This window comes from Trachypithecus francoisi, unplaced genomic scaffold, assembly GCF_009764315.1.
Source record: "Trachypithecus francoisi isolate TF-2019V2 unplaced genomic scaffold, Tfra_2.0 Lachesis_group8, whole genome shotgun sequence".
NCBI lineage: Eukaryota > Metazoa > Chordata > Mammalia > Primates > Cercopithecidae > Trachypithecus > Trachypithecus francoisi.
In genome coordinates, this window is record NW_022681473.1 from 30,341,385 (window position 1) to 30,366,202 (window position 24,818).

At 40.9% G+C, this 24,818-nt stretch overlaps 1 protein-coding gene and 1 long non-coding RNA gene across 2 annotated transcripts in view; one reads left to right on the forward strand and one right to left on the reverse strand.

Moving 5' to 3' along the window:
- CAT (catalase) overlaps positions 1–3,853 on the reverse strand; it is a 36,155-nt gene extending 32,302 nt beyond the window's left edge. Inside the window, exon 1 of the mRNA XM_033208257.1 lies at positions 3,668–3,853. Coding sequence (XP_033064148.1) covers positions 3,668–3,733 — 66 coding nt within the window. The 5' untranslated portion in view covers positions 3,734–3,853. The remainder of the gene's footprint in view (positions 1–3,667) is intronic.
- A 125-nt stretch (positions 3,854–3,978) lies between these two features.
- LOC117081789 overlaps positions 3,979–24,818 on the forward strand; it is a 29,041-nt gene continuing 8,201 nt past the window's right edge. The window contains exon 1 of the long non-coding RNA XR_004436280.1: positions 3,979–4,179. This is a non-coding gene — a long non-coding RNA (uncharacterized LOC117081789). The remainder of the gene's footprint in view (positions 4,180–24,818) is intronic.

Consider the following 24,818-nt stretch of genomic DNA (forward strand, 5'->3'; position numbering starts at 1 on the left):
CCTGGTACGCTCAATAACTGTGGGAAGTAGAGCACCCACCCGCCTCCTTCAACTTCAAACCACTTTGGGCCATTCATGTAGGAAAGGAATACATTTCTTTTTTTTTCTTTTTGAGATGAAGTTTCACTCTTGTTGCCCAGGCTGGAGTGCAATGGCACGATCTCAGCTCACTGCCACCTCCGCCTCCCGGGTCACCTCCGCCTCCCGGGTTCAAGTGATTCTCCTGCCTCAGCCTCCTGAGTAGCGGGATTACAGGCATGCATCACCACGCCCAGCTAATTTTGTATTTTTAGTAGAGACAGGGTTTCTCCATACTGGTCAGGCTGGTCTCAAACTCCCGACCTCAGGTAATCCACCCGCCTCAGCCTCCCAAAGTGCTGGATTATAGGCGTGAGTCACCGCACCTGGCCATAAATTTCTAATATGTTTATACCATGATACATGTTGAGATTTATTATTATAACACTTAGCCTATACATGATTTCACATGATTTAATTTAAAATATGGGCTATGAATCAATAATTTAAAAGCCATTCAATTTTTAAAAGGACAGAAAATTTGAACATATACTTCAAAGGAATATATACCAATGGCCAATAAGCATGTAAAAAGAGCTTTGCATCATTAGTCATCAGAGCAATGCAAATTAAAACCATAATGAGATACCACTGCATGTCCAACAGCTAAAAGCAAAAGACTGACAGCACCTAAAGCTGATAGGATGTGGAGCAACTGGAACTCCCATACACTGCTAATGAAGTATAAAATGGTACAACCACTTTGGAAAAAGGCTCAGCAGTTTCTCATAACACATTCATTTACCTTATGACCCAATAAACCTACTTCTAGACCTACTCCTAGGTAATTCCTAAGAGAAATAAAAGCATCTGTGCACAAAAAGACTTATATAAGAATTTTTATAGCAGCTTTATTTATTTTTCATTTTTAAGACAGAGTCTCCCTCTGTTGCCCAGGCTAGAGTGCAGTGATGTTAATCATGGCTCACTGCAGCCTCCACACCCCAAGCTCAAGCAATCCTCCCACCTCAACTTCCCAAGTAGCTGGGACTACAGGCATGTGTCACCATGTCTGGCTACTTCTTTTATTTGTTGTAGAGATGGGGTTTCACCATGTTGCCCAGGCTGGTCTCAAACTCCTGAGCTCAAACAATCCTCCCACCTTAGCCTCCAAAAGTGGTAGGATTACAGGCATGAGCCTTCATGCCCAGCCACAGCAGCTTTACTTACAATAGAAAAAAAATTAAATAGCCCAGGTGTCCAGCAACAGGATATTCAAATGGTGCTATATTCATATAATGGAATCTTACTCAGCAATGAAAGGAACAAACTGCTAATACATGAAACAACTTGAATGAAGGAAAGGATGGACAGACAGACGGAGTAACGTAATAAAAGACACAAGGCAAAATGTTCCTTGTAGAATCTAGATGGCAGATATATAGGTATACACTGCAAATTTTTTTCAACTTTTCTGAATGTTTGAAATTTTTCGTTTAAAAAAGAGTTTGAAAATTATATAGGCTATAAGGCATATGCACAATTCCTTTTGGAGGGCCCTGGGGGGAGGGAGAAGTGCCTCAAAGAAGTAAGTGGTTTTTACTCAGAGCAGCTAAAATCGAGGAACAATAAGACATCAATGTGACTGCCAATCAAGACAACGTACACAGTGCACTAAGACGCCATGGACAAAGGGGACTGCTGTATTTCAATTAAGAGCCTCCCAACTATGGATGAGCTTTTTGAGTCAGCCATTTCTCACATGGGCAACTATGTAAGATAAATCAACAGCAGGGACTTCAACAGTTCATGATTCTCCCAAACAAGGAAGAAGGCAGCTAGTCTCAGAATAAAGGGGAGTCCTTTAAAAATAAAAATATTGGCCGTGCGCGGTAGCTCACACCCGTATCTCAGTACTTTCAGCGGCCAAGGCAGGTGGGTCACCTGAGGTCAGGAGTTCCAAACCAGCCTGGCCAACACGGAGAAACCCCATCTCTACTAAAAATACAAAAATTAGCTGGGTGTAGTGGCAGGGACCTGTAATCCCAGCTACTTGGGAGGCTGAGGCAGGAGAATTGCTCAAACCTGGGAGGCAGAGTTCGCAGTCAGTGGAGATCTTACCACTGCACTCCAGTCTGGGCAACAGAGCGAGACTCCATCTCAAAAAAAAAAAAAAAGAAAGAAAAGAAAAGAAAATATTTTGTTTTGTAAAAATCTCACTACTTTGTCCACACTTTTCTCAATTCACCAAGTATTCATGAAAACTTCAGTGTGAACCAGGATTTGCACCCACTGGGTAAGGAAAGAGTCTTGGGTCCAAGAAGCTGAATTCTAACCTTGTCTCTGCCACCAAGTAGTGGCACATCCTTTACTAAGACTCCACGTCTCTCTGGTTCACTTTAAGAGCTCATGAACCGTCCTAACGGTATATAACAAAGAACAGGGCCAAGAGGGGAGATTTTCCAAGCCCTTGGAGGAGAATGGCAGCATTGTCCCAAACAGGGAACCATTAAAGCAATCCATGAGCACTCAGCATTAACACCCCAGTTCATGAACCTGAGTTTTAAGCAATAGCACTAGGCAGAATGGGGAAAACAGGGCTGCAGTCCTCTCTCTACCATTAACCAGCAGCCAGGGAACAGGGCAAGACCTTTAGACTCCCTGGGCCAATCTGCCAAGAGAAGACTCAGACCACATATGGTCTCATCTAATCCAACCTCCTCATAGATGCCCTCTGCACCCGTGGGCACAGGCCAGGAATGCCTCCCCCACCACCAAGTTAAAATTCTACTCATTTAAAAAAATTTCTGTTCAAATGTCACCTGCTTTGTCCAGCCCAACTGGTCGCTTCCTCTGCATTCTACAGAATACCTATATTAGAGCCCTCACCACGCTGGAGTGCAATCATCTGTTTATGTGTCCTGTCTCCCAGACTAGACTCTTAGCTTCTCAAGGGTGTTGTTCTTGCCTCATTGGAATTTGTACACCTTGCCCCGAACAGTGTCTAGCACCTGCAGGCACTCAAAGAATAGAATAAACGCATTAACCAATCCCTAATGTCACCCCCTAGCTCTAAAATGCTAGGCTTGATATTTTGAAGTGCAAATGAGACAATGGATGTAAAAATTCTTTTATTTAGTTGTTTAATAATGTGCATAGTACGTACCAGTCACTGTGATTGGTGCTGGAGACATCAAGATGATAAAACACAATCCCTGCCCTGCTGAGACCCCACAACTATGAAAGCGTGTAAACAGTATTTCAAGAAGGGCAGCGTTAGAGCCTGGTTCCACTTCCCTCTCTGACTTCCTTGCAGCTGCAGCTCTCTGCCTCTTTCCCCATGAGCCCTCATTCTGTCCTCAAGCTGCGACCTCTGTCCCAGTTGGCAAAAGTGCAAAATTCTGAAGCAACCAACCACCCGAGCCTGTCGCGGACAACAAAGCCTGCAGGCCCGCGCCCCACTACCCTGACCCCCTCCTCTGCTCCCGCGAATGTAAGAGTCCGTCTGCACCGAAGGGGATCCCCCTCGCCCAGTGAGCAGCCGTACAGTCCCTCCGAGCGCCGTCCCAGGGGAAGCCGGGCCGTTACTCGCCGACGCCCCCACTTTCTAAAGGGACCCTCGGGCCCGCTCGGGGAGCACAGAGTGTACCTGCGCGGCCCGCTGCTCCTTCCAGTGCTTCATCTGGTCGCTGGCGGGATCCCGGCTGTCAGCCATGGCGTTCAGTTGGCGGTGCGCAACACTGCAGGAGGCCTCCGCTTGTGGGTCTCTACCTTCAGCAGACAAAAGTGCCTGTTGCCCCGCGGCCGCGGCGACTTCAGGCTCAGCCAATCAGCACCGCCCCCTCGTCCCGCCCCCTCGGGAGCACTGCCTTCTGATTGGCTGCTGGGCGCTAGGCAGGCCGAGATTGGAAGCCCAATGGGCGTGGAGCAGGGCTCCCCGAGGGAGGTAGTGCCCGACGACCCGGAGATACCCGGGAGGGTGTGGAAAGGAGGGGTCCCGCGCTAGTCCAGCAATTGGAGCGCCTCGCCCTGCCGGTCCCGGGTGCCCGGAGTAGCCGAACCCAGGGCGGGGCTCCCGGTATCAGCATCCCTCAGGCCGCCCCGGGACGCGGCCGTTGGTGGCCTGCCAGTTTTGCAGAGGGAATACTTAGACCCTGCTGGGTGAGACCTTGCACTCTGTAAATATGCTTTTTCTGCTCTTAAAAATCAGCAATCTTGGGTCAAATTACTCTGTACGAAATTAAATTTTGCCATACGCTAATGTATTATTTGCAACCAAAGGATGGATGGATGCTTTTCTTTTTCTCTCTTAGCTTTTCTTAACTTATTCGTGGATTATCACTTACTAGACTAGTATACTAATTATTTAATATAAAAACACTCTGAAACGTTTATCTCCGCACAGATGGGTGTTGATTTCCTCCTTTACCAGAGAAAAACAACTTAACTTAGATGAGAAAAATGTATTCCCTTGTGATGGGAAAAATGTATTTAACTCCGGTACACTGCCAAATTGGCTTCTTTAAACACTGGAGAAATCTGCTTCCCCAAATTTTACTCCCAGGTAGGCAGGAATTTAGAAAAGCTCTGTGTCTTTAAAAAGCTATGTTGAACAGTAAAATAGTCCCATTTAGTACAATATGTAGTAAGTTACTGCCTGTCATTGTAATCAAAGAGTTTGAATGATTTCTACACCTCAGGTGCTAGGATTTATCTTTAAGCACCTTAATATATATAAATAATATATACTATCCTCTTCAAATTAAAAGTTATCAGCTTTTGATTTTTTCCAGTACAACTAGATGTAATGGATGGATAAATAATAGTGGAAACTTCACGTTGTTCTTGATCTTACAAAAGTATGATAAGAATCTTGGGCGTAAAAGTGGAACTTTAGCAGTTCATTGGAAAAGAAAGCCACAAAATGATCTTTAGCACCCTATACTTTTCCTGTATTAAAAACAATTGTAAAGATGTTGTTGGCTGTGTAATTTGGTGTCTTTTTCTACAGATTAGGAAACAGAAGTATAGGGAGGTTAAATAACTTGCCCAAAGTTACACAGTTATTAAGGGATAGAGTCAGGATTCTAGCTTCAGCTCCAAAGTCTCCAAAGTCCACAGTTTGTTGAATAAATAAATGTTGAGATAATCAAACAAGTCATCTTCTTAACCAACCAACACAAATACCAACAAAATAAATAAGAAGCGACCTGGAGTCATATGTTAACCTTTGTTCATTATATAAACACTATCCAGCATATGTGGATTTTTTCCCTTTGTTTTTGTTACTCTGGGTTTGGATTGCTAAAGAAATATTTCTAGAGAAAGAATTGGAGAAACAAGACTGGTTTCTGATCTTGTCATATCTGGTATTTTAAAATAAAGGGCAGGCTTACAAGTAATGACAATAAATTTATAATGTTACATAGGAGGCTGGGTGCAGTGGCTCATGCCTGTAATCCCATCTCTTTGGGAGGCCAAGGCAGGCGGATCACTTGTGGCCAGGAGTTTGAGACCAGCCTGGCGAAACCCCACCTGTACTAAAAATACAAAAATTAGCTGGGCGTAGTGGCACGCACCTGTAATCCCAGATACTCTATCCCTTAATAACTGTGTAACTTTGGGCAAGTTATTTAACCTCCCTATACTTCTGTTTCCTAATCTGTAAAATGAAGATAATATTAGTATCTAACTCATAGGGTTGTTGGAAGGGTTAATTAAGCAAATACACAAACAGCTTAGAATAGTCCCTGGTAGTGCTCAATAAATTATGGATGGGAGGATTCCGACCCACATGGAGTTTAGTCTTGGCAGTACGGATCAGACAGGTAGAAAATCCTGAATCTCAGCTACTCAGGAGGCTGAGGCGAGAGAATCGCTTGAACGCGAGAGGCGGAGGTTGCAGTGAGCCAGGTGTTACAGTGAGCCAAGATCATGCCACTGCACTCCAGCCTGGGTGACAGAGTGAGACCCCATCTCAAAAAAATTAAAAATTAAAAAAAGTCATATAGGAGGTGGAAGTTCTATCAACTATATTTTAATTACAGTTTAAATAAAAACACTTCTAAAAATCAGCCCCAGTTTAAAAATACTTGAAACCAAATCTGTTTGACTCCTAACGATAATTGCAAGTGATTGGTTAGGTGAACCAATTGGGTTCTAGGTTTTAATATTTTAGTCATTTGAATTCATGGATATTTTTATTGGTATGAATAAAAATGTTATTTAAAAAATGCTGTTCTCTGATTTTCAGAACTCAATGAAAATAAAATGTACAGGCACAAGACATACTGTTATTAATCCTGATATCACCAAATTTGAAACAAGCTTACAAAGTAGACCATATAACAAATGTTCAAGAAAAATGTTTGAGTACTCAGCTAGGAATCTTTATAGATAAATTTTATTTCATCAGTATTGCAAGAAAAGAATGGAGAGAATGAACATTATGTTTTGTTGGATGACAGGCATACAAAATAGCACAAGGGGTAATTATTCTGTTCTGATTCCACCCATCCTCAGAGAGGCCGAGAATGTTCTACGTATTTCAGTTTCATTCTCTTCACAGTGGCCTCGTGAGGTAAATTCAGAGTTCGGCAAAAAGGAAGGAAAAAGAACACAACAAGAAAAAAACAGAGTTACAATTCAGTATTGGCTATTGACTTTAAGAGAAGAGAGTGACCATCACCACAGCTCCATGACTCCTATTCACTGTGAAACAGGCTTGAGCAAGCAAGAGAAGAAGGTGGGATTTGCTTTGAAAAGTAGCAGTGGTGTATATGCAGTAGCAGCACATACCTTTTGCTCTGCCTATTTGGCTGCACATATCTTTCCCACTTTAATATGAACGATTACCTACTTGGGAGGAGGCAACCCAGATGTCCCCTGGTGTCTGTTGATGTCCATAGCATGAGCTATCCTGAGGGGAAGAACATGGATGTGACTTTTTCCGCCTCGGCCTTACGTGCCATGCTACTGATCTGGTCTTTGCAAAAAGAGGAAACATAGGCCAGGCCTGGTGGCTCACGCCTGTAATCCCAGCACTTTGGGAGGCCAAAGTGGGTGGATCACTTGAGGTCAGGAGTTCAAGACCAGCCTGGTCAACATGGCGAAACCCTGTCTCTACTAAAAATACAAAAATTAGCTGGGTGTGGTGGCGCTTGCCTGTAGTCCCAGCTACTCATGAGGCTGAGGCAGGAGAATCGCTTGACCCAGGAGGCAGAGGTTTCAGTGAGCTGGGGTCATGCCACTGCACTCCAGCCCGGGAGACAGAGCAAGACTCCATCTCAAAAACAAAACAAAAAACAGAGGAAACATAGAAATAAGAACTGGGAATTTGTTTTTACCTTATTTTTTTATACTTACTAATGGAGGCTTGGAAAATGCAGGATAAAATATCAGAAAAACAATCATTCAAAGATGATGATAAATAGGTAACATTTTTACCAATATTTTTTCTCTTATATGTATGTAAAGGAGTGTGTGTGTGAGAGAGAGAGAGAAGAGAGTTTTACAATGGATCCCACAGAATACATAATCTTACGTCCTGCTTTTTCCACCTAACATTATCAGACAAAACTTTTTGCAAGTCATTAAATCTTCTTCCAAAATATGATATTTTTCTCCTATGGCTACACAATTTGCAATCAAAGGACTATTCATTTATTTACATACTCCTTTACGGAGAACATTTAAATTGTTTTCTTCTATAACAGTACAGTGACATCCTTCCTCTACATTTGTATTTATTTCCTTAGGACCTATTTTCAAAGGTCATTTTTGGTTCAAGTCATTTGAACGTTTTAAGGTTCTTGTGACATGTTGTTGATTGTTTTCTGCAATGCTCGAGCTAGTTTATACCCTCACTGGCACTGAGAGTGTGGATTGGAAGTGCAATTTTCAACATAGGTGAATATCTGGATCCTGGATGTTCATCAATTGCGTATTTCATCACATTCTTCTGAGGGAGAAGGCCTCTCGTGTTATGTTCAGCCATAACCACTACCCCATGGGAGTCATCCAATACACTGAATGTCTGCTGTGTCCTGGGCTCCCTGCCTATTGGGCTCTGGGAGTACAGCAGCAAAGAAGGTGGACATAGACAAATAGGCAATAAACACTGCATCCTCAAAAGAAGCCAGAAGCCACATGGCTCAGCTTGGGGGCCTGTAGTTTATCATGTTGTCTTCTCAGGAAGACCTTCCTTGACCACCTCTTTTAACCTGATAGCTTCCTCTGGCACTTCCTGTCATGCCTTCCCTGCTTTATGTTTTCTCCATGACCCTTCCCCCTTTTAACATACTATATAACCGATTTAATTTGTTTATTGTGTATTTCTCCTACTAGAATAGAAGCCCATGAGGATCGGTGGGTTTTGTTTCTGGTTTTTTATTTTCTGTTTATTCTTAGCACCTGCAACAGTTTTCTGGCATCCAGGAGGTGTTAAACCAATATTTGACTAAATGAATGAACAAGCAAGTGAATTAATAGATGAGGTAACACCAAGATAAACCATGTTACAAATAAGCAGAGTAAGTGATGATTTGCCTTGAGGGATTTGAGAGAGAATTTGATCAGATCCCTGGCTCAAATACAGATACCCTCCCATTTCATTTTAAAATATATTTTCCTTTAGGACTTGAGTACTTTCCCATATTCTCAAAAAGAGTTCTCTTTTAAAAAATAGATATATTGCCAGATGCTGTGGCTCACACCTGTAACCTCAGCACTTTGGGAGGCTGAGGCGAGTGGATTGCCTGAGCTCAGGAGTTCAAGGCCAGCCTGGGCAACATGGTGAAACCTCATCTCTACTAAAAGTACAAAATTAGCCAGGCATGGTGACATGCACCTGTAATCCCTGCTACTCAGGAGACTGAGGCAGGAGAATCGCTTGAACCAGGGAGGTAGAGGTTGCAGTGAGCCAAGATCGTGCCATTGCACTCCAGCCTGGGCAACAAAAGTGAAACTCTGTCTCAAAAAAAAAAAAAAAATAGATCTATTAACCCCATTATGAACCTTCTGACATGGTACACCAGGAAGGACTCAACGTCGCTTCTGTGGCATTCCTACCTTGAATCTAATCTTGAGGAAACATGAGACAAACTCCAACTGAGGAACAGTCTATAACTGGCCTTTTCAAAATATTAAGATCATGAAAGTTAAGGACTAAAGAACTATTCCAGTTTAAAGCAGACTAAGGAGACATGTCAACTAAGTATAAAGAGTGTTCCTGGATTGAGTCTTGGAACAGACAGAAAAGGCTTGAGAAACATTGCGGAGACAATTTACGAAATTTCATATGGGCCATAAACTTAATATGAATAAGAATATTGTATCAATGTTAAACTTCCTTGTTTTGATCATTAGACTGCAGTTATATAATCTCTTACATCAGAGATTTCTTTTGTGTCTTAGAAAATACATATTGAAGTATTTAGTGGTAAAGAGGAATGATGTCTGCAACTTACTCTCAAATGGGCCAGAAAAAATATACATCATATATATTCATATACACATGTAAATAAAGATAGCAAGCACATGACAAAATAAATAGAGCAGAATCTGCATAAACAGTAAACTGGAGTTATTTATACTATTTTTGTAACTTTCTGTAAGTTAGTATTACATCAAAATAAAAATTTACAAATAAATATACATATATTCCTAGGAGGAGTCATACATAAGCATCTCAGGTAATACCTTCATTACAAGTTATTCAGTAGCTGAGAGCAAGAATTGGGCACTCTTGCTTTTGTTACTTCTTCGCCCCAACCTGAGGACCCCCACATGAAGATAAGGAAGAGGTGGAAGACATTAAATTCAAACTTCACCTACATCACTGTTTTGCCTTGGACCCAGTGACTTTTACAGAAACAAATTGAGACACAGAGAAGTTAAATAAATTAAAAGATAGAAATATGGCTTAAGGCCAGGCACGGTGGCTCACACCTGTAATCCTTGCATTTTGGGAGGTCAAGGCAGGTGGATTGCCTGAGCTCAGGAGTTTGAGACCAGCCTGGGCAACATGGTGAAACCCATCTCTACTAAAAGTACAAAATATTAGCCATGCATGGTGGTGCATACCTGTAACTCCAGCTACTCAGGAGGCTGAGGCAGGAGAATCTCTTGAACCTGAGAGGCAGAGGTTGCAGTGAGCCAAGATCATGCCACTGCACTCCAGCTTGGGTGACAGAGCAAGACTCTGTCAAAAAAAAAAGAGAGAGAGAGAGAAAGAAAGAAAAAGAAAAGAGAAAGAAAGAAGGAAAGAAAGGAAGGAAGGAAGGAAGGAAGAAGGAAGGAAGGAAAGAAAGAAAGAAAGAAAGAAAAAGAAAGAAAGAAAGAAAGAAGAAAGAAAGAAAGAGAAAGGGAAAGGGAAGGGAAAGGGAAAGGGAAAGGGAAAGGGAAAGGGAAAGGGAAAGGGAAAGGGAAAGGGAAAGGGAAAGAAAGGAAGGAAGGAAGGAAAAGAAAAGAAAGAGAGAGAAAGAGCAAGCAAGCTTGGAGTGGTGACTCATGCCTGTAAGGCCAGACCTCTGGAAGATTGAAGCAGGAGCATCTCTTGAGCCCAGGAGTTCAAGACCAGCCTGGGCAACATAGTGAGACCTCATCTTTACCAAAAAAATAAAAATTAGCTGGCATGGTGGTGCACACCTATAGTGCCAGCTACTCGGGAGGTTGAGATGGGAGGATCAGTTGAGCCCAGGAGGTGGAGGTTGATCAGTCCACTGATGATAGCTCACTGCACTCCAACCTGGGCAAGACAGCAAGATCCTGTCTCAATAAATAAATAAGTTAAAAAGTAGGAATATATAAACAGTTAACCAGACAGGCTATACAGAGAAATGACCAAATTATTTTCTTAACCCTTATACATTATGAGATTTAATGTGTTAATACTTATAAAACCCTGAGATCATCTGACAAAAAGTACTCTAAGCTTCTCTTTTATTATCCTGAGATAAGGAATTACTTGACAATGAACATCGTTTCTGACTTTTTTATGACAGTATAATTGGTTGATATTAGTTTAATAAATATCAGTCACAATTTTCAAAATAGGCCCTGATTTTATGACTGCCTTTGGTGATGTCTGGAACACGCCATCTCTTGTGCTGTTAAGTTTACAGATTATTCTGTGTATTGTTCTGTTAGCAAGAACCCTAACAACACAAGTTTTGATGTCTGAAGTTAATTAAGTGCACCCTATCTTATAACAACTTGCATTCCTCAAACATCTGAGCCGCTGTTATTTGCGTGTCCTCAGTAATCATCAACCCTAAAGTAACTCTTGAGCAAGGGGAAGTAGGGTATTGGAAAGGAGCTGGGGCAGCTGAAGCCCACGACAAAAGAAAAAGACGCCAAAAGTGCCAGTCATCAAAACTCTTCAGTGCTGTAATGAACCCTCCAGGGAGCATTGTAGTTGGGAGAATGATTCAGCTGCCCCTAGGCTACATGGACAGATTGAACGTAAGTTTGTGGTCAAAAGCATTGCATTGGCTGGGGGCAGAGGAGGTGTGTAGTTTGTAACACAAAAGGCACTTGTCCTCCATACATCATATTTCCCTGTGTTATTACTCTCTGCCCCTCTCAAACATATCAACACAAAAGCTCTGTGACCTAAAGATGAAAAGAAATCATTTGTAAAGGTCAAAAATGTATGTATTATGAAACACAAAAGTCTATGAAATCCACTACATACGTTGTGAATGTTCTGTGCCAGTTCAGTGTAGGAAGAAAAAGAAGTGAGGAGGCATATTTTTAAAGATAAAAACAAAAAAAAATGGACAAAATTATGACTGCAGACATGTGGAGAGTCCTATCTACACCCTGTCAGATGGTCCAAACACTCCACTCCCAACCATTTAGCCACATTTTACATCTGTTTACGGCTACATCTAGGAAATTGAAAGCAGATGACAACATCATCACTGCAGCCAATGTTTGTAGCAAATATTCCTTCTCTCCAAAGTCTTAGAAATTTGTGAACGTGGAGCCAGAAAGACGGAATCATAATTAAATGCAGATGTGCTATCATTTTTTACTATTATGCACCTAAAAGAAACAATGACCTGGAGCACAAAACCAGTGTCCCCCTGAGAGAGAACCAAATGGCACAGTCAGGCTAAGGACAGATCTCAGTGTGGGGACCTGGCTGCGAAGGAAGGCCTAGAAGGAAACTAAAGAGATAAGGGTGCATTGAGATAGACAGTCCGCCTTCATCAGTTTGAAAAAAAGAAGAAACAAAGGTATTAGAGGAAACTCATATTAATCAAGACTAGATCTCAGCTCTGAAATTCTGAGGAAAGTACTATTTGTCTAGAATAAAAGGAGGGAATTTGCAAAATCCAAAGAACAGTGGATAAGGCATGGATTAAAATAGCTTCAGGCCAGGCACGGTGGCTCGCTCCTGTAGTCCCAACACTTTGGGAGGCTGAAGCCAGAGGATCACTTGAGCCCAGGAGTTTGAGACCAGCCTGGGCAACATAGTGAGACCCCTTCTCCACAAAAAATTTAAAAATTAGCTAGGCATCATTGCACATGCCTGTAGTCCTAGTTACTCCAGAGGCTAAGGTGGGAGGATTGCTTGAACCTGGGAGGCTGAGCCTGCTGTGAGCTGTGATTGTGCCACTATACTCCAGCCTGGGTGACAGAGTGAGACTGTGTCTCAAAAACAACAAATAAACAAAAAATAGCAGCTTCAGTAGAAGCACATTTATCCAGAGGTGGAGGGAGGAAGTCCTGGCTACAAGAAACCTTCATGCTCAACTGGCAAATTCAGCTTTTGATTGTAAAGTATAAAAGGAAGTATTTTTAGAGCAACACTTACTCAGGAAACAGTAAAACTGAACATTGCGTTTCATCATAACTGGCTCTAACCTGCTGTGGCTGTTTAGGACCATACATTTTGAGTGATTCAGGTATGCCAGACCCTCAAAGAATCTAACTGAATGCTGTTTATTGACCAATGAACCACAGGACTTGTTTTAACCAACATACAGGCCTGTGGACCCTTTCCTCCCTATCCACAGTGCTAATTTTCAATCCTTAATTTGTGGCCATTAACAACCCCTGATTTGTACTCCCTCAGCAAAACTACTCAATCGACATTTTTCTCTAAAATATGTTCCATTGTCTAGCAACTTTAAAAAAAAACACTTAATTTTTTTAAGCACTGAAGATCTTTATATTTATATATGTGTGTGTGTATTTATATTTTTATATATTTATGTATATATTTTAATATATATTTTTTCCAATAACTTTAGGGGTACAAGTGGTTTGTGGTTTCATGGATGAATTGTACAGTGGTGAAGTCTGAATTTTTAGTGCACCAATCACCCAAGTAGTGTTCTTTGTACCCAATAAGCAGTTTTTCATCCCTCACTCCACTTCCACCCTCCCCTTTCTGAGCCTCAAATGTTCATTATATCACTCTCCATGTCCTTGCATACACATAGCTTAGCTCCCACTTATGAGTGAGAACATGTGGTGTTTAGTTTTCCATTCCTGAGTTACTTCACTTAGAATAATGGCCTCCAGTTTCATCCAGTTTGCTGCAGAAGACTTTCTTTTCTTCTTTTTTATGACTGAGTAGCATTCCACGGTGTATATAGATCACATTTTCTTTATCCATTCATCGATTGACAAGCATTTAGGTTGATTCCGTATCTTTACAATTGTGAATTGTGCTGTGGTGAACATATACATGCACGTATCTTTTTGGTATAATGACTTTTTTTTTCCTTTGAGTAAATAGCCAGTAGTGGGATTGCCAGATTGAATGGTAGATCTACTTTTAACTCTTCAAGAAACTTCCATACTGTTTTCCATAGAGGTTGTATTAATTTACATTCCCACCAGTAGCATCTAAGCATTCCCTTTTCACCACATCCATACCAACATCTACTGTTTTTTGACTTTTTAATAATAGCCATTTTGGCTGGGGTAGGTGATATCTCATTGTGGTTTTAATTTGCATTCCCCTGATGATTACTAATGTTGAGCTTTTTAAAAATACGTTTGTTGACCATTTGTATATCTTCTTTTGAGAAATGTCTATTCATGTCCTTTGCCCACTTTTTGATGGGATTATTTGCTTTTTTCTTGCTGATTTGTTTGAATTCCTTGTCAATTCTGGATATAAATCCTTTGTTGGATGCATAGTTTGCAACTATTTTCTCCCATTCTGGATTGTATGTTTACTCTATTATTGTTATTATTATTATTGCTGTACAGAAGCGTTTTCATTTTTGTTGCATTTGCTTTTGGGGTCATAGTCATAAATTTTTTATGTAGACCAATGTCCAGAAGAGTTTTTTCAAGGTTTTCTTCTAGAATTTTTATGATTTCAGATCTTAGATTTAAAGATCTTAATCAAAGATCTTTTTTAAAAAAAGAAGAACGTGAACAAGAAAGATAAGGATATCGTATGTAAAAAGCTAAAGGTGACTCTAGCCCCTAAAAGCTGTATAAAGAAGGGTAGAGTTTGGAAAGTGCCAGCTAATGCTTCCCCATCCCAGGCATAAGGCAAGGACAATGGAAGGGATGTGAGTAGACAGGGATCACGAAGAGATACGGAGCCTCTTTGGATATAATTCCTGGAGTCCCAGCCACCACTACTGGCCCCCACCTCCATCCCAGTGCTTTGGATTTCCTGGTTACAATAGCAGTGGGAAAACTGAAAATTCATTCTTTTTTTTTTTTTTTTTTTGAGATGGAGTCTTGCTCTGTCGCCCAGGCTGGAGTACAGTGACACCATCTTGGCTCACTGCAACCTCCACCTCCGGATTCAAGTGATTTTCATGCCTCAGCGTCCCACGTAGCTGGGATTACAGGCATCCGCCACCACGCCTAGCTAATTTTTGTATTTTTAGTGGAGACAGGGCTTCACCATGTTAGCCAGGCTGGTCTCCAACTCCTGACCTCAGGTAATCTGCCCACATTGGCCTCCCAAAGTGCTAGGATTACAGGCATGGTTGGCCTGAAAAGTCACTTGCAAGAGCTGTTGGCTCGACTCTTCACTTGGAGTCCAGGTTTCTACTACCAGGAGCACCACCACATCCTGGCATCTCTCCTAGTGCCACACCATCATTGCCATGGCAACTGTTGCCTCCTCTTGTTCACTTGCCATCACCTCCACAAGCTTTCGCTGCCCCAGTGAGGTACCTTTCCCAATCACTGTTGATGTGCCCACAGTACAGGGAGACCAACCATCCTGGTTTATCTGGGACAGAGGGGTTTCCTAGGATGTGGGACTTTCAGTGTTAAAACGGGAAAAGTCCCCAGCAAATCAGGATAGTTGGTCACCTTACCACCATAGTTGCCACAACTGCCACTGCCACTGCCACTGACTGTGTCTTTGAAGTCGAGGTGGGAACAGTGGAGCATACTTCTGTCCTATTAAAAAATTCTAAGGCCACTTTTACTTCCAGCTTGAGTGCCCTGCCAGGCCCTCAGGGGAAATTCACACATCTCCATTTCCTTGGATGGAATTATGCAACCCTAGGAGGCTGCACTGCCTTCCCTCAGGCCATTTCTCGGTGACAGCTCTGTGTCCACCCCACTGTCACCCCGGCGATGTTGGCTACAGGCTGAATCTGCCCATCTCTCCCGCCCCCTTATCCCTGAGGAGGACCTTCACCACACAACCTGAGGAAGGCAAACTGGACTTAGAACTTACTGCAATTGTTGATATGTGTGTACCAATACAATCCATAGAATACTCACTATTTTTAACCGTAAAATCTGCCCAGGTGTTATGCTAAATGCTAAAGGATGGAGAAATAATACTTTCAGATAGTTTGTTTCAAAAGAAAGAAATGAAATCTTTAAAAGAGAAATTTCTTAATCTCACCAAAACTCTCTTTAAAAAAATTGAAATGATATTCATATGCTGTTTTTTATAAAGCCATATATATTCACTTCAGGTGCTTTAGAAAATAGAGAAAACCATATAAATTTAACCTCCCAAAATCGCTCCCAAATTTTACCATCCCAAGACAACCATTGTTAATATTTTTTCACAATTTGATGTATACTTTCTAGTTTTATCTATGAATGTTTATGCACTTAAATATAGAAGGCTTTAAATAAAATGAGATCATATATATTGTTTACAAATATTACATATATACATACTATATAACTTGTGCTTCTCACTTAATATGTCATAAACATCTTTCCATGTTGATAAATAAAAATCTCTGTGATCATTTTTAATGGCTACATGATATCCCATGTATTCCACAGTATTCCATGGATGTTTATTCTAGGCCTTCTTAGTTGGGGTAGATAGCAGCAGAAATTCCCCAAGGAGAAGCTTTTAAGAAAGCATTTTTCTTAAGGGCTGCCTCCACTTCACTGCAGTGTTGACATCTCTTGAAAGCCTGCCATAACTCCAATTTCCACAGTTGTTTACAGAGTAGCCTATAAAATAAGATATCTGAAATGGCATCTTTATCAAACATCACCAAAAAGAGGAAATAGAAAACCCAGAAGCACTCTGGTCTAATAGCCATGATTCTTGTAAGTAGACTATTCCAGAAAACAAAAACAAAGACGGGAAAGTAACTGAACTGCCAAACACTGGCAGTGCAATCCAAAGAGGTGAAAAGCAAATGCACAAGAGCTGAATAAATAAAGTAGCAATCAGGAAGGAAGCACAGGGGAAATCACAAGAGAAAGCAGAAGAGCAGCCCTTGAGATAAGAAAAGTGAGGCAAACATGAGAAGGGTTCTTCAGAACTTGGAGATCACCGTAGATAATAGCAGAAGCACAGCCCAGCACGGTGACTCATGCCTGTAATCCCAGCACTTTGGGAGGCCAAGGTGGGCAGATTACCTGAGGTCAGGAGTTCAAGACCCGCCTGGCCAACATGGTGAAAACCCATCTCTACTAAAAATACAAAAATTAGCTGGGCATGGTGGCACGTGCCTGTAATCCCAGCTACTCAGAAGGCTACGGCCAGAGAATCACTTGAACTCGGGAGGCAGAGGTTGCAGTGAGCCGAGATCATGTCACTGTACTCCAGCCTGGGTGACAGAGTGAGATTTCATGTCAAAAAAAAAAAAAAATACAAAGCAGATGCATTTAGAAAGAGAAACAAAGGTATAGGAAACAAATGCAGGAGTGCAGACTAATACTTAAATGTCTTTTTTGGTCAAGGCTTTTAGTTGTGAAATATTTTATACTTAAAAATTTGAATATGATATAACTTTTATATATGCAATACACACACATATTATAGAGAATAATAAAATCAAACATCTGTGATTCACCACTCAGCCTAAATAGAACCTTACCAATATGAGTAAAACCTTTTACATATCCTTCCCTGATATTCCCCTTCCTCTCCCTTGCTTTCTTTATGGTTTAGTCAAACATATGTGTTCTACATGCACACGTATGTTTATTGCGGCATTATTCACAATAGCAAAGACTTGGAATCAACCCAGATGTTCATCAGTGACAGACTGGATTAAGAAAATGTGGCAAATATACACCACGGAATACTATGCAGCCATAAAAAAGGATGAGTTCGTGTCCTTTGTAGGGACATGAATGCAGCTGGAAACCATCATTCTGAGCAAACTATCGCAAGAACAGAAAACCAAACACCGCATGTTCTCACTCATAGGTGGAAACTGAACAATGAGATCACTTGGACACAGGAAGGGGATCATCACACATCAGGGCCTATTGTGGGGAGAGGGGACGGGGGAGGGATAGCATTAGGAGATATACCTAATGTAAATGACGAGTTAATGGGTGCAGCACACCAACATGGCACATGTATACATATGTAACAAACCTGCAGGTTGTGCACATGTACCCTAGAACTTAAAGTATAATAAAAAAAAAAGTGTTCTATAGATAATATATAGGGGGGACAGTTGACCTATTTTTAAACTTTATATAAATGTATATAAATGTATGTGTTCTTTTGTAAACAGGAAACCTGCCTGAACAGAGTCCATCTTTAAGATTTAGAATGTCTGAGTATGTGTCATAAGTGGTGGGGGAGGCGAAAGGAAAGTTCCCTTGCCTGAAGGCTAAGATGTCTCCTATTAACCACATAAACTGTGTGCCCTGTTGGGAGTTGAATGTATATGTATCTGTACATGTCTAGTAAACTGGTAGAAAGGTCTAACACAAATCTCTTTGTAGGGCCCTGAGAATCCTTTTATGAAATGACTTATTCTAGAAAGAGCATGAATTGCTGGAGCCAGGAATAAAGCCTGAGTTAGGAAGGAGAAGTGGTGATTCTGTGCTGTGCAACCGTTGGGTGCAAGTTTAATTCCAAGGGAGAGACAGTGCTATAAAATAAAAGATGGAAGACTTCTCCTATGTTCTGTAACACACTGGAGCCCAGGCAACACTGCTATGACACGCCATCATCACAGATAGCAACATAAAAGGGAGAGAGCCATTCTTCTACACTCTGCCCATGATGGCACCAGTTGGACCTGGGGTGCACATGGTGCCCAGTGGCACCGACCAGAAACAATGGGAGACTCCCTGGGACCCAGAAGAACAAAGTAGCAGCAGTCCTGGCCAGTTTAGATACCACTTTAATACCTTTCCTTGCTGGGATTCTCATAAATATCTGGGAGGAGATTTGCTAGAGGTTTGGACTTCTGTGTCTGATGAAGTGAAATTTGGGTATTGATGTCAATGTGGTTTGAGGCTGGTGAGGTCTGAGGAAATTTCAAGTTACAACAATAATATGTCAGAATGTAACCTAGAGAAAAAGTAATGCGCTGTTTGGGGAATACAGGGCTAATTCAGTTTGCCTGAAACTTAGGATCTATGGAAGTTATTAGAGAAGTTATTGGCATAAAAGATAGGTTCCTTCAAGGTGCTATGCAACCAACCTGGAAGGCCAGGCTAAGGGGTATGGACTTTTAAGACTTATTCAATAGGAAAAGGAGAAGTGCTGAAAATGTTTTAACATACAATGGCATGCTCAAAACTGTGTTTTAGGAAGATTAATTTTCCAGCAAGATCAAAAAAGATCATAAAATGGAGAGAGCAAATGAAGATCAGAAAACAAGTTCAGCCACCTCTAAAGGAGTCCAGGTCAGCTGAAATAAGGGCAGTGGCTATGGGATTGATTCAAGAGCAACTGTGAAGTAGAAATGATGAGGGCTTGGCATTACATCAGATACATCACTAAATAATGTTTGCAATCACATAATATGCCCGTGTAACAAACCTACACATGTACCCTCTGAATCTTAAATAAAAGTTGAAATTATTTTTAAAAAATAAAATAAAGAGCAAATAACTGATTTCATTGACAATGGGAAAAAAAGTTTCCAAATAATGATATGCTGTGACATGCTAATATATATTAGACTTTCTGCAATTTAATGCAATTGAAATTGAATCCATAATGACACCTGGAAAATCTGAACCTATTAAATTCTTCAGTGTTGTCATAACTGGAGTATGAAAGCCCTAAAAGAGAAACACTTTCTTTATATACGTCCTACTTTTTTTTCTTTTTATTTATTTAAAAGGAAAAAAAATGTCCTTAAAAGAGAGGTGAAAATATGTCATTTTCCAGACCTTCAGATTGCTACACTGGTCACGTGAAGAGAAATCTGAAAACTATACAGGCGTCTTGTTCTAAAGAATCTGGGAAGTCGGACCTCAAGTGTCATTTTCCCAGATTCTATGTGTTGGGGGATTGGAGTGGGAGTTGAAATAGGTCCCTAATCACACATTTATGAGACATCTCGGGGTAAGAACTGTGGATTTCACGATATTATAGGCTATGAGATTGCTTTATATACTGGCTGTTAGACCTAGGGCCCTGTGAATAGGCTGAGAGTGAGGGCAAGCCTCAGATCTTCCTGAAAGATGACCACTGGCTCTGTTTCGAAATGACAGTTTCCCTAGTTCAGAGAAAAGGGATTTATACATCAATTGAATAAATCGTTCCTCAATTAAGTGATTCCAAAAGGAGATGAAGGAAGCAGCCTCTCCAAGAAACTTAATAATTACACCATTCAAGGGGTACATCTCTCCTGTTGGAAAGCCATTCCCAAAGATTAACAGAATAGCTGATGCCCACTGGCTGGGCAGCATCCCTGTAACCTGTGTCCCAGGATTATGATGTGGTGAGAAGACCCGCTATGTAACGAACTGGAGGAGGAGGAATTCTTCTAATTTCTTTGAACTTTAAGAGTTGTAAATAAATGTGTCTTTTAAGGGTCTTTTTATTTACTTTTATTTTTATAGGTAAATATGCTTCTTGTAAAATAGAATACAACAAAATATAAATGTGCAAAAACTTCCTTCTTAGTACCCACTGTCACCCCCAAACTCCTTTCTCTTTCTCTCTCCTCCTCCTTCTCTCCCCCTTTTTTTTTTTGTTTGTTTTGTTTTTGTTTTTGTTTTTGAGACAGAGTCTCACTCTGTCACCCAGGTTGGAGTGCAATGGCATGATCTCAGCTCGCTGCAACTTCCACCTCCCAGGTTCAAGCAATTCTCCTTCCTCAGCCTCCCTAGTAGCTGGGACTACAGGCACCCGCCACCATGCCTGGCTAATTTTTATAATTTTAGTAGAGACGGGGTTTCACCATGTTGGCCAGGATGGTCTCGATCTCCTAAACTTGTGAGCCACCCGCCTCAGCCTCCCAAAGTGCTGAGATTACAGGTGTGAGCCACCGTGCCCAGCCTGTTTATTATTAATATATATAGCTCCACCTTGTTCTTTTGAGTTGCCACATAACATCCTACACTGTGAACACATCCTATTTACTTAACCTTTCCATTATTAACAAACATTTAGGTTTTCTCCAGTTTTCACTTTACAAACAATACTTCCCTGAACATCCTTGCAGGGACAACTTTGTATACTGCTGTAAGTCTTCCTGTAAGACAAATTCCTAGAAATTGAATTGCAAAACTCTCCTCCCTTGTGAACAAGACACCATTCTGATTAATCCACAGGATCCCATACTGGCCAAATGTCAATTGTCCCAGCCTTAAATGTCAGGCATCCAGTAGTTCTCTCCCCACTCACCCTCCACCTCTTACTTTCTTGCATATGCTGCCACTAGCTGGTCCCGCTTGAGGCAGCTTGTTTCACAGTCTACTAGTTTTATGTGCAGGGGATCTGGCTGAGCAAAAAGAAGCAAGAATTGGTGCCATAAACATAGAACCAGCTTTCGAAACAATGATCCGAGAAATAGGCTACTGAGAAATAATAGACAATGAAATGGGTAGCTTTAGACCATAAAGTAGACTAAATGGCTTCATATAGTCCCCATTAGCTCTGTTTTGATTCTTTGCCTCATTGCTTCAAATGCTGAGCACTGGGTAGAAGGAGGAATTTCTAGATGTTTTGGTAGATTATCTTTTCTAAGTGATAAATTTTTTAAATTGGGCAACTTGTTCCTGGTGCTTTCACCAGGAGAAACAGATGGACTGGTACCAGGTATTCACCATAGACACCATACCTCATTTAATCCTCAAAACACTCCTGGGAAGGAGTAGGTGACGTAACTGAGGCTCGGCGATGATTAGGTGCCTTGCCTGCTATTGAATGAGTCTCAGGATTCTAAAGCAGGTCACCTCGATGCCAAAGCCCATGTTTCTTTCACTGTTTGATAAAAGTGTCATAGTCTTAGCCCAGACCACTTTCTCCAGATAAGTCGTCAAACAATCTTTTACTAATGCACCTCCTCCCCGGGATAAGGAAGGAACCAAAAGACAGAATGGTATTTTATTTCTGAGTTGGGTTCTTGGTCTGTTTTTTGCATTTATTTCTAATAATTAGTTGCCATATTTTTGCATCATTGCTATGGTATTTTCTTCCTCAGCTTGCTCACATGTGGCTAACTGCCCCAATATTTTATTTGCTCTGATACAATGTTGGTGACTTCTTTACTTTTGTTTTCTAATTAGCTGATTTTAAATTACAATGGAAGAGAATGTTGAAGTTGTTTGCTCTAGATTTAGGGATTAAGTTTTTAATATTCCTAGCACCAGTTTTCTCTAGTTACTAGAAAAACACCAAACTGGCCATAGAAAGAGCCCCCTAGAGACGAATTGGCATTTATTTGTTTTTGTTGGAATTCAGATCCCCTCTACAGACAGATAAAAGGATAGAAGATAAGAGGAGTTCAGATTCACAGTCTACAAAGTCATAAAATTTATACTGGCAAAATGTAAGTATATACAAGAAAGATTTAGACACATTTAAGAATGATAGCTCCAACAAGGAACTATAAGGAAGATATTAAGAATGTCTTGGTTATTGTACATAAACAGAGACTGACAAGAAAAAGAACAACTACCATACGCTCCCTCCCCTTATAAGTGCCTCTTGGAGAAACTGAGTGGTAATATGATTGATGTGAGACAGAATGGTATCTTTTATGTCCACATGCATTCCCTTTACTGGTTCTGGCGTTAAGGTTCTCTCTATCCAGTGATGCGATAGACTGTTGCTGGTTTTGCAACTCTATGCACTCTACATTATGTAATATTATCCTAATTTTGCTTTGTAGGAGTTATTCCCTCCTCTACCCTACCTTTTATTTACACTTGAAGTCTATCTGCCCCAAGTCAGAATGAAACCTAAGCCAGTGGGTGCATTCTGTTGCTCCTGCCATAGCAATACATTTACAGATAGACACGTGATCTAACCCAGTCCAATCAGAAACGGAGAGGCTCAATTACAGGACTTTTGTGTAACTTTTCATGAGAAAACAGACTTTCTGGCTGGGCGCGGTGGCTCAATCCTGTAATCTCAGCACTTTGGGAGGCTGAGGCAGGCGGATCACCTGAGATCAGGAGTTCGAAACCAGCATGGCTAACATGGTGAAACTCCATCTTTACTAAAAATACAAAAATTAGCTGGGCATAGTGGTGGGCACCTGTAATCCCAGCTACTTGGAAGGCTGAGGTGGGAGAATTGCTTGAACCTGGGAGACGGAGGTTGCAGTGAGTCGAGATTGCGCTACTGTACTCCAGGCAGGGTGACAGAGTGAGACAGACTCCATCTCAAAAAAAAAAGAGAGAGAAAAAGAGAAAAAGAAAGAAAGAAGGAAGGAAGGAAGGAAGAAGGAAGGAAGGAAGGAAGGAAGGAAGAAGAGAGAAAGAGAGAAAGAAAGAAAGACAGGAAGGCAAGTAGGAAAGAAAACAAGAAAAAAGGAAAACAGACTTTCTTTCTCAACAGACTTGAATCTGAGAGGATGCAAGGCCAGAACAGCTGTAGCTATTTTATTACCACATAGAATCTGAGAATAAAACTAACACATGGGGAAATGCAAAATAAAGCCAAGAGCTGGGAAGAAACCAAGACATGCTGATGATGTGTTTGAAGGTCCTCAGTCTAGTTTCATCCTATCTACCTAGGTATTCAGCCTGGATTTATTATTTATATTATCCACTGCATTTTCTTCTTTAAGCTAATTTGAGCTGAGACTTCTGTTCACTTGCAACTATAAAAGTCTCAGGTGATACAGAAATGCCCAGAAGTAGGGCATTTTCAAATGACAGGTTCTAAGATGTAGAATTAGCTGAACTGAGGTGATATGGAATACATTAAACTCACCTAAACTACAACACTACTATTTTTGATAGGAAACATGCAGGATGTTAGAATGGATCATCCAACCTTTGGTAAAATTTCAGTAAGAAATAGATAAGTTTAAGTTGAAACTGGTCCTTGTGAAAGTAGAGACTGAAGAAGATACATCTTTGCCTCAGAAAGCTCACCCTTTTCAGCATGTAATAGAACGTGGAGGCAGAATCCAAGTTCAGTTGAGGGTGGGACAATGGACAAAGCCCTATCCTACTTTTAGGAGAGAGAAATGTTCAGGTTGGATTATAGAGTCAGTGATTGACTAGTCATTGGTTATTTGGCATTGGAGTTCAGTAAACAGAAATAGGTTGAAATTTATTTTGTTTTAAGAAATGTATATTTCTAGAGAAACTCACACTTGGCAAACTATAAGAACCCATGATTACTTGTCCATTAAGGCAATCCATAGACTCCTAAATGAAATATGAAGCAGACTTGTAATTGTTACAGCCCCCATGATAGCTTTTTCCCTAAAGCCCTTTTTAGACATGGCCACATTTGTCAATGAACAAAGTATACCCTCCTGTAAATACACCATAAGTAAACTAGATTGGCTGACCACAGAGCTCACATTTCTGGCAAGAAAAGGCAATCTTATTATCCCTCTTCGTTAAGATTATGTGCTATAAAATGGTGGCCACTTATAATGTTTCCTATGTTCCCTTTTTCCAAATGAGTTTAAATTATTTTTATTGTAGTTACTCTTTCCTTTTCTATCATTCTATATTGGGATAATTAAACCTTATTCAGCAGTAATTCATCTAACCATGTACAGCAACAAAAGCAACATTCAGATCCAACTGAGAGAACTGAACACCACTGAGGAATCTGTATGTCAAGGTTAGATCGAGTTACTTGATAATATTTTGGGTGGTCTTCTTTAAGGGGAAGGGGAGAGCTGGATGACAGGCACTAAAATCATCCCCACGCATAGCAGAGAATCATATCCAATGTCACACTGTGAAATAGGAGCTTAGACAGACACGGGGAAAGGGAGCATTGTTAACTGTGTGTATGTGGTGGCTGGAGACAGAGAATGCCATGTGGACAGAAGTTGGCAAGCTCCCTGCCAGCTGAATGACTGGATCTGTTGTCTCTACTACTGTTGCAGGACAGGAACCCTAAATTTCCAACTGTACACCTAGTTCTAGATTGCAGGTCCTGAGATTAGTGGAAGATAACTTCAAAAATGCCAAACAAGATA